The following is a 10,906-nucleotide window of genomic DNA, read 5'->3' as shown; positions in this document are numbered from 1 at the left end:
TTACATCATATCCGTTATCCATCAAGGGTTATTTCGTGTATGTAGAAATTTTCTAAGCATTTGACCCTCTCAGGGAGGGAGAGAGATACCTAATGCTTGTTAAATACCTGTCGGAGTTGTCTACTCTGTCATTTATTTTCATGCATTCACTATGAATGTTAATATGGGCTATTGAGTGATATTTTCATATTTATTATGAGAAGTGTAATAAGTGATCCAGAAAATGTAAGCCCTTCCGTTGATATTTATGCAACTGAAACTGAAATGATTGAGCTTCTAATTGTTGTTTGGGGAGGCATAGCTTCATTTCAGCTTTATATTAGGAATGAAGGGTTAGCTTTATTTTTTTACTATCATAGTAAACGCTATGAGCCAGTGTAATCTAGCGTTGATTTGCATAACCACCATTGCAAGAGTCCAAAGCTGGGTAAACTTTAAATTTGTTTCAAGATGATTGGAAAATATTCTGTCTGATGGACTAGAACTGAGCAACTCTCTCTGGTTTTCATGCTAGCTAATCTATACACATATGATATTTTTATACTCCCTTTTTAGTTTTGTAATCATACTATTTTTTTGCGCATCTATAGTTTATCAGGATCTACATTCTTTGCTTGTAGAAGGTTTTCAAAAGACAGTTATCTTGCAGCGTAAGAAACAAAAGAAGCTACTATGCGAAAAAACAAAAACTCGATCAAGAACCTGCTGCTTCGGTCACCGGGTTCGTATTTTACTTGTTAATTCTCCTCTTTATTGTTGACGTCATAAAAATAATTTAAAATTTACCGTTTGAGATGAATAGTCAATCAGAATCGCAATTTATATTGACGTCTTAGGTTTTGATGATAAGCATTATAATATTGTATGTTTATGTATGTTATAAGCATTATAATATGTTTTTTATGTATGTTATGCTTTTGATCTTTGTTTGAAGTGAATCATTGTAATCTATTATCCGCACATCCCCCTCCCTTTGCAAGGACAAATAGACATCTCAATGTTTCATAAGATTTCTACTCATATAACTCATAAAAATGCGACAAACACTTTGTCTTCTGTAGCCATAATTTTCATCTTTTAATTTCTTACAGGGATATAGTGGTGAGGGCAGAGGCACTAGTGGTTTCTCCGAGCAAGGAAAAGAGGAATTTGCGGGTTCAAAATCTTGACACAATTCCACAGGTAAGGTAGCATAGTTTACTCAATAAGAGTATCAGGGGCTAGCGGTAGATAAAAATTTGTGATCCTCATTGTCTGCGTTGGAGTTACCCCCACTATAAAATAAGATCGAAGTAGCCGCTTATAGTGGGTGCAACTCCAACGCAGACAATGAGGATCACAAATTTGATCTAGGCTAGTGGTACTAATTTATAACCAACATCTTGTGTTGCTTTCAGTAGATCTCTTAGGTGTGTGCAGCTTGCTTTATTGTGTTTTTAAAATATATGAGGGAGTCTTGATTATGCAACAGCCTTTCGAGCGCCTTTTGTTTCATCCGCTAAATGTTTCAAGTAATTTTTGTTGTGGTATTACCATTCTTGTTATACATCATTGTTGCTAATGATCGGGCTCCACTTTGTCGCCGCCAAAATCGCTTCTAAATTAAAGATTTGCTTATATTTCTAATGGCAGCATTCACTGACAGTCGCGTTTCGAATAATATTATAATGAGGCATGGAGTGTCAGTGTCACGGCTTTTAGGGTTCCACTTCTTTGAAAAGGTGGACATTTTTCTAACAATCTATTATGTAACCAGTTATATACTCCCTGATGGCACGGCTAAACTTGATTATTGTTGAAATTTTTATGGTAACTTTTCACCCTTTATAGCAAGTTGAATAAAATTTGTAGTTTTCGTTGATGATGCCCTAACTTTAACCACAGTAAACTATAAGAACTCTATAATCAGTCTTCATATTGCAGAGTGCGGTAAAGGAGATGCTTCGTCCATCATTGTCTATTAGGAAAGAGGCTTTTAAGAACATGAAAGATGGTTGGAGTGGCATGGTTGTTGAGTGGCCAATTTATGGACAGGAGGCTTTTGTAAGTATTACTCTCCAAAATAACATGAACTTTCAAAATTTTGCCCATTCTCCCAGTATCCTATTTTGAGCCCAGGTCTCACGTAGTGTTTTAGTGGATTGATATTAAAAAGCTACAAGCGAAGTCTTTGCAATACAACCTGCACCGAATACCAATTTGCATGAGCTGAAGATGGCTACCTACTTCCAAAGCACAATTTTAAATAAACTTGACTAGACTCGTCACTCTTTATAGTTTCTCAAAGAATAATGTCTTAGTCTTGGGATTAACTGAAACTTTAAATGTTATATATTATTGGAGACCGAGTTGAACTGAAATTCATTGCAAGGGGAAAATTCCAGTTAGTTTCTCTCTATGGAGGGAATTTATAATATGTGCACAGTAATTTATAGTTTAAACGATGGATGACTTGCCGGATTATGGTCAATTTCGGCAGTTGCCTGTCCTATCTGGCCACTGGATTAAACGATTGCCAAGTTTTTATTTAGCACTATTCTGGCGCAGCATTGAACGTAATCCTACCACTGAGCAGACTTACTGCCTATCTATTAGGAGTTTTCTTCTCCATAATCAGAGGATAACTTTATGGTCTTCTAAAAAATCTTCAGCACTCTACTCCCAAATATGTCTTTGGCATAGACTTTGAACTATGTTTTCACTGAAAATGTATGGCATACCTTCTCTAAGTCAGAATTCCTAGCCTGTTTTCTTAGTAATAAGCAATTTCTGAAAATTTATGAGCAAAAAGTTATGAAGTCTAGATTTGTTGGCTATTTTTTAAAAATAAATATGTTTGGGCCCAAAATCAAAGGAATAAATTTCAAGAAAGAGTAAGGTATTGTTTTACTATTATGTATTCCACTCCAACTTGCCCATGTGCATAAACCATTATTGTTAGTATGTGTTTTCTATAAAATTGTAGTTTGGGCTTGTAACATATTCCTGCTGGTAGGACAGTGTTTAATCTAAGGTGGAATAGGGAGAGGGTTAGCCGGAAAACACGACAGCCTTGCCGTGTTTTCCGGCAAAGAGATAATCCTGCACCTCTAGCATTATACAGGCAAATTATGGCAAATCACAGTCAGGGATGTGATTCATAAGCTAAAAAGTTTATTTTAAGCTATTTTGTATTAGCTCCGAACGCTGGCTTACTGTACGCTATTCATTGCCTTCACCATTTAAGTATACCTTAGGTGGTATTTTTATCTATCCACTTCAGTATATAAACACATTTATTTCATAATTTTATGATTGAAATGCTGCCTCGGGCTTTTGCTCAAAGTACTTTGTCAACGACTTCCGTCAGCAAGCTAAAATGAATTTTGGAAATCACATGCCTGCTAGTTATCCATCGTTTAAACTACACATATAAGACAACTCACATTTCTAGCTTCGATTTCATTCATCTGACCCTATGCGTTTAGGTTTTTACATTGTAATTATTACTATCTAAGTAGGCTTCAGCATAATTGAATTTCTAAAAAAATTTCGGCGTTGTGGTCAGGTCAGATATGTGTTTCTGACTGGACATCTATCTGACCACAGCTTTTAAAAATTCACCACCAAAGTTTTTTGATTATATAAATAATATTGTCAACTCGTATTAAGTTTGTTAAAGGTCTATATCGTTGAGGGCTTAGAATTACTTCATGTAAGAGCAGTAAAGTGGTTCATTGAGGGTCATAACTAGTTTTTATTTACGGGCAAGTCGACTGAATGTCGATATTTCTTGAATTCTATAGATTTGCTACAGGAAGAATATTGAAGATAAATGTTTGTACTTTATTTCTCGCTTGCTAAAATGTCTTCTTCTTTCAAATTAGCGTCGATATTTTGAAGTTGCTTATTTTTTTATTGCTTGTTAGCTTATACCTGAGCTTGAGCTCCTTCTGAATCGGGACTTGGATTTGGACGCGTTGGGAAAGCGAGCAGAGGATTTGTTCATGGCTGCATGTCCAAAAGAGACTAATCGTAAGTGTATTTATTATCTTCAAATTTACGTACTTTCTTTGCAGAACAATATGTTACTTTATGCGCTAGCAACGGCTCAATTATCAAAATAATATCAACCGCCAAAATGATATAAGTCGGAGTCGGGTGCCCATGATTTTAGTCAGTATTACTGGCTTTTTACCTCACGATAATAGTAATCTACGGAGTTTGTCTCACCCTATTTTCCATTCCAATGCTTTACATGTGCAGCAGCTTAAACAAGAACTAGTCTCTATTGTTGGAGGTCTTACCTGGTAGTGTGTAGTCAAAAAAAGTTTAAATATAACAAAAATACTTTGTTTGCAGCGAATGATTCTGGATTTGAGAAACTGGTGATCGTGATTGGAAAGCGCCTTGGAGACAAAAAGATGCTGGCCGAAACACCCGAACACAAAGTGAGTGGATTTCTTAGTTCGGTAACTTATTAACGTCATACATTAGGCTGACTATTGGTTCGCAACTCCAACTTAGCGTGTTAGAGGTTATTAGGATGTTTATACAGGAATGTTGTTAACGTCATAAATTAGGCTGACTATTGGTTCGCAACTCCAACTCAGCGTGTTAGAGGTTATTAGGATGTTTCTATAGGAATGTTGTTAACGTCATACATTAGCCCGTCTATTGGTTCGCAACTCCAACTTAGCGTGTTAGAGGTTATTAGGATGTTTCTATAGGAATGTTGTTAACGTCATACATTAGCCCGTCTATGGGTTCGCAACTCCAACTTAGCGTGTTAGAGGTTATTAGGATGTTTCTATAGGAATGTTGTTAACGTCATACATTAGCCCGTCTATTGGTTCGCAACTCCAACTTAGCGTGTTAGAGGTTATTAGGATGTTTCTATAGGAATGTTGTTAACGTCATACATTAGCCCGTCTATGGGTTCGCAACTCCAACTCAGCGTGTTAGAGGTTATTAGGATGTTTCTATAGGAATGTTGTTGACGTCATACATTAGCCCGGCTATGGGTTCGCAACTCCAACTCAGCGTGTTAGAGGTTATTAGGATGTTTCTATAGGCATGTTGTTGACGTCATAAATTGGCTGGACTGGTTTCGGCTCCAATCTGACTTACTTTTTACTGTTTTAGGTAAGCCATTCTCTTCCCCACCTCAAATTTGGGAAACTCTGTGTGGATGGGGAAAAGTTAAGCGTTAGTGAGGACCCTCTCGTCCTGCTAAAACTTCTGGCAGTATTTTACATTGGGGACATCGAGTTTGGCGACGCCAAGAAGTTTGGCCAGCTGCTGGAGTTTACCTTCTTGGGCTCCAGCACCGTGAGAAAGGGAAGCAAGTATTTGTCTGTCGACAAATTTATGGAAAAAATGAAGCGGGTGAGTACCTAATGACTCAGCTATGCTAGTTTTATATCTGTCGAAAAACTAAGTAGGATTCGAATGAATTTCTATGGTAGCAATTTATCATATAATTCATGAGAAGAGAACTCCAAAATGTAACTTTTGGCGCAAAAAACGATTTCAACCAGTTGTAAAATCATTGAAACTAAAATTTCCGAGAACACTCATATCCTAAACTCATTGGTCGAGCTTTTTGCCGTCTTCCTAGTCTTATTTTTAACGTTTATTTTTCATGTTGGAATTATCATAAATCATAGAAACATTTTTTTTCTCTTTTGCAGGAAAGCCGAGCCGACGATGAGTAGGCGAAGAAAAGCAAGTGCCGGCAAAGCCTGGAACGCTATAAGTCTAAAACATAACAACAAAATTCATAGAACACAATTCACACGAAATAGTAACCTTTCCAATCCAGTATGCCAAAGTGACACCACTTTTAGAGCGAATTATTTACGTGATTTGGGGTTTGGGCTTACTCAATGGATTTTATGGAATCGTGCTCTCTTTTATATTATTGTAGATAGTTTTTTTTAATTATTATTCTAAATCGATCTTGATCAAACAGATGCTGTGTGTTTTTCGAGTTATTTAGTGCTTTTATTAAATGGTGTGTGTGTTTTTCGAGTTATTTAGTGCTTTTATTAAATGCTGTGTGTGTTTTTCGAGTTATTTAGTGCTTTTATTAAATGTTAATAATAAATTATATATACTCGCTGTTTAAAAATATCCTTGGCTGAAAAAAACGCAGAGCTGTTTGTAAAGTGATTAAACTTGTAAACACTTGCTGCGTTCAAATTTGACCCTAAAATATAATGCGCCAAGCGTGTAAAACCAGGTTGCAATGCTAAATGCACTCAGCGTGTGAAAATCGTCTTCGTATAGAAAACTCAGTCAATGTTTAAAAACTGCAATTTTTAAACGCTAAGTGCGTACATATTTTGGTTTTATGATTAATGCACAGTGTGAATAGAAATTGCCTTGAAAAATGACCATCAGCAGTGCGTTAATTTTTAGTTGCACATCGCATAAAACGATGAATAGAGGTGTGTTTTTATTGAATGAATAGCGCATGGACATTGCATAATTTTCGAGTGTGTAGTTTTTCAGGTGCATTGAAAAATGACCATCTGAGGTGATTGAATACTGCATAGATTTTTTTTACAGTGTATGAATGGCACATAAACGAATGCAGTACAGTTAAATAAACATAACACCTTCATTTAAAAGCTAGAATGGCAAATGTCGTATATTTTCATTAAGGTAATTTTTTCGTACAAAATCTTTTTTTTAATGTCGAACATTCAGTTAGTCGGGATATATTTGTAAGTTTTGTTGGAATCTATCATACCATCTCAACTTTTAACCTGTTTGTGACATTTTTTGTTCATTTTAAAGTTTAATATGATTAACAATTGTTATACAAGAACTACACAACCACTGGTTAAAAAGTTTCATTTCAAGGTTTAATCAGCTTATTTTAGTTAAATATACTCAACTAGAAATGACTTATTAGTAAACTTGGTGAGAAAATAACATACGCACACAACTTTTGTACAGACATTTGTTGCATCAGTTGGTTAAAGTACATGTAAATTTTGTACACCTATTGGCTATTAATAAGTAAATGCGATATGTTACAATCAGCCTATTTTGACAATCATGACAAAATTGAAACAATATCAGTATTTTATAAACATTCTGGTAAAATGTTGATTGAAACCTTGGTCATTGACAGAAGACTAACCCAAACAATAAAAACAAGGAAACAACTTGAGGTTGTTTAGGGAATGCATCTAAATGATACATTAAGTTTAATTGCAAGTTTTATGCTGCAGCTCCTGATTTTATTCCAAAACAAATGAATAAATTATTTACGTGTCAAAATGTTCTAAGCTGACAAATCCGTAGCAAGTGATCTCAACTAGACCACTATAAGCACAGGTGTAACTCACATGAATGGATTTTAATTTGGGTACTGCACAGTGATTTAACATTTTATCATTGTTTACAAGCAGCTAGCAAGCGATGAACACACCAAGCAGCATAATCTTGTAGTCCTTGCAGTGAACTGAAGCTTATGCAAACAGTATAGACACAATAAACCTCAACACCGGTGAGAAGCTCATAAAATGTCAATGACAATGATTCTGCTAAACTTTTTTGGGAGTTCTACATTCGGACTGGCAAGCACATATTGGTAAACCAGTAGATATGGTGGCTGTCGACAGGTATAGAGAGAAAATACTCAAATAAATATAATTAGTACCCAATAGCTACAACATATCTAACAATGAAAATGAAAAAGTAAAGAAATATAGCTGACTTGGAAAGGAGTTTGATAAGCGCTGGCATATCTTAAAAAAACTGCATATTGAGTAGATATTCGAGTATTAGGTGCTATAACACCGACACATCAAATGTTGCTTGCCCAAATACCGACAACAGTCAACACAAGTGAGTTTCAGAAATGTGCACTATTTGAATCACTTAAGATTTTAGAAGCGACTGCTCAAGCTCTAAAAATTTTTGTAAGATACCAATTATTGAGTATAAATTACCACTCACTTGGGTTACCAAGGATAATGAAATAATTTTTTTATGTACATGGAGGCAAAGATTAGAATTACGAGTATAAGAAGAGATTAGATGTTTTTTTGTTAAACCTTGATAGTTTGAAACCTATCTTGTTGAAAGATTTGCTGTAGAAGCAGTAAAGTGTAGCCAATATTTGCACCAGCGACATGAAATCAAGTGGGTGATCTTTTTTATGGTTAATTAACAGCAAGCATGAAAACTTTTATTTGCATCCAACTTATGTGTATTCACTCACCACATCTTCACTTTCTTGTAGCAGGAAAAAGAATGCTCTCTTATACACCCTTCTCCACATCTAGCCAGCTATTTCTTGGCTTTGTTGTTAAGCTAAAAAAGCTACATAATCCTGTCAGCCTGTGTGAGAGGCTTTGCCTCCCAAAGCCTATCTGGCTTTCTTAGCCCAAGTTCCTGTTACATAGTCAGATGCACAAGAGACATCTGCATATACAACACCAACTTGATAAAGTCTAAAAATACATTTTATAGCAGTGTTTCTATCTTACTGATCTAAATGGTTTCTATTGAGAATTGTCTCCATGCGGTTTTTTTTAAGATATCATTATTTAGTAGCGAGTTCCAGATTAGATCATTCATGCTATTTTTAGGTCACTTCGTGACTATCCAATGCTGTGAAACAATTCTTGTTTAGTTGATAATATAATGCAAAATGCTAAATTTTGAAAAATAGTTTTTGAAAATAACAAATTTGTTGTCTAGCAGAGCAATGTACAAAGTACATGTATATTATTTTAGCACAAATAGAATTTCTTCGTTTTTCATGTTTTCACAAGCAAAATAAAAAATATTTTAGCATGTTTATTTAGCATGTGAGTTAGTAGTGAGGTGGTGCCCGACGATAGCTCAGAAGGGTTCGTGGGCATGCGCCCCCGGACGAGCAAAAACGGCCATGTTGTGATTGGGAATCCGAGCTCCGTTCGCGTAGCTTGTGACTCTGTGCTTGTCGCGTGTTGAAAGGATTATTAAGAGTCTTTCTGAGTCTTGGTGACTCGTGAGTAACCCTACTGGTGTAGTCTGGCACTACAGTGTTTTCCGGTAAAACGTGCAGGTGGAGTAAGGGTGACATAAGGAGAGGTTTTGGAGTGTCACAGCTGGCAGTCTGGTACTGCGTAATTTTTGCTTAGTAACGTACAAGCTATTTTGGCGATGAGGATGCAACTCGGGGCGCTGCATCCTCTCATATGGAAACCGTGTAAGCCAGGCTTATGAGGGGTCCCATAACATCAGGGGGACTTGAGTGAGCTTTACACAAGGGTATGTCAGGAAGACCCTGTTAGAGGTCCGTGGCACGTAAGACCGAAGGGTTCGGTCGTTGTGTGGACAGATGCTAGCTCTCTGGGTCTCGGTGTGACAGTTGAGGTTGATGGCAGCATTGTTGAGGATGCGTCGTGGCTGAGGAACGAGTCAGACCATTCACACATCAGTGTTGCCGAGTTGGAAGCTGTGGGACGAGGTGTTAACCTGGCTATCGCGTGGGTGTTCAAGACCTTCACCTTGGCGGTTGACTCTCTCACAGTTGTCAATTGGATGTCAAATACAATTGACGGGCGCAATCGTGTTCGCACGAAAAGTGCTGCAGAGATGCGTGATACGATCACCGAGTACGGCTTATCGGTCACTATGCGTCTTGTACCTACTGTGGAGAACAAGGCGGATAGAATGACGAGGGTGCCCAAGAAGTGGCTTGGGCATCGTGGGATGAGTGGAGGTGAGGCCGAGAGCATGGCTGCTGCCATCTTCACCGGCAAGACCTTCGGGGATGCTGTGTGGGCGGCTCATTTGCCTCACCAACTGGGTGTTAAGAGAACACTGTACTTTGCTCAGCAAGTACACAGTGACTTGACACGGGAGCGGGTCAAACGCGAGCTGGCTGGCTGTGAGGCCTGTCAGTGCGTTGACCCGGCTCCGAGAGGTGAGAACCTCGTGGAAACAGGCAGCTTGGCTGTCGAGGGGAACTGGTGCCGGGTGGCCATAGACGTGACTCACTATGGCAGCCAGGTGTTCCTCTCCATGGTTGATTGCGGGCCATCACGTTTCGCTATCTGGCGACGCTTGCCAAGTGAGACAGCAGCGCACATCGTGGCTCAGTTACGCACGATCGTAATTGAGCGAGGGCCGTGTGACGAATTGTTAATGGACAATTCCATGGCGTTTAGGTCAGCAACTGTTGCACAGTTTGCTGACGAGTGGGGGATTTCTCTGAGATTTCGTGCTGCTTACGCCCCAAGTGGCAACGGAATCGTTGAGAGGAATCACCGGGCAATCAAGAGGATTGCCGAGTGGGGAAGAATTAGCCCCAAGGAGGCGACGTTTTAGTATAATGTCATGCCTCGCAAGGGTACAGATGGGGGTTCGGTACCCTCGAATAATCTGTATCGATATTCATGGCGAGTGCCTTTTGACGTCAATCTACGCGCGTTAGATGAGGTCAGTCAAGGCAAATTTGCTGTCGGCGATGAGGTGTGGGTGAAACCCTCGACTCCGTCGTGCACTAGGTAGTGGGCACCGGGAGTGATTACCGGAGTCGCTTCAAAGCACAACATGTTCGTGGATGGCATGCCGAGGCATGTGAGGGATGTCCGCAAACGGCGGTTTGGCACTGACCGTAGAAGGGAAAACGGCCACCGTGAACTGGTCGAAGACGGTCGGCCTAATCTAGATAGATTACGCGGTTCTGCTGCTCCCCCACCGCCTCAGCTGCATCCCTGTGAGGTGGCTGAGGTCTCGGAGGGGGATGTGGAGGACGGTCCTCAGACTGCCGAGGATGAAGTTCACAACATGGATGGTGAGCCTCAGACTGCTGAGGTTCCGTCCGGGGATTTAGATCCTGATGAGCCTGAGCTTCAACCGTCAATGCTCAAGCGGTCGCAGCGAAAGCGACGGCGTCCCCGGTATTTGGATGACT

General features: G+C 38.9%; 2 protein-coding genes across 2 annotated transcripts; both read left to right on the top strand.

The window, feature by feature from the left end:
- The first annotated feature begins 440 nt into the window (after positions 1-440).
- LOC137398629 (uncharacterized) lies at positions 441-6,112 on the top strand. The gene is made up of 7 exons (XM_068084807.1): positions 441-721; positions 1,092-1,182; positions 1,924-2,043; positions 3,909-4,014; positions 4,342-4,430; positions 5,125-5,367; positions 5,673-6,112. Exons 3-7 carry the CDS (start codon positions 1,939-1,941, stop codon positions 5,694-5,696), a joined length of 567 nt encoding a protein of 188 aa, XP_067940908.1. The 5' UTR covers positions 441-721; positions 1,092-1,182; positions 1,924-1,938; the 3' UTR covers positions 5,697-6,112.
- A 1,487-nt stretch (positions 6,113-7,599) lies between these two features.
- LOC137398294 (uncharacterized) lies at positions 7,600-10,317 on the top strand. Its single transcript, XM_068084402.1, has 3 exons — positions 7,600-7,616; positions 9,050-9,110; positions 9,229-10,317. Exons 1-3 carry the CDS (start codon positions 7,600-7,602, stop codon positions 10,315-10,317), a joined length of 1,167 nt encoding a protein of 388 aa, XP_067940503.1.
- The last annotated feature ends 589 nt before the right edge of the window (positions 10,318-10,906 follow it).

Source organism: Watersipora subatra, chromosome 6 (assembly GCF_963576615.1).
Source record: "Watersipora subatra chromosome 6, tzWatSuba1.1, whole genome shotgun sequence".
Classification (NCBI taxonomy): Eukaryota; Metazoa; Bryozoa; class Gymnolaemata; order Cheilostomatida; family Watersiporidae; genus Watersipora; species Watersipora subatra.
This window is presented reverse-complemented; position numbering and strand designations above follow the sequence as displayed.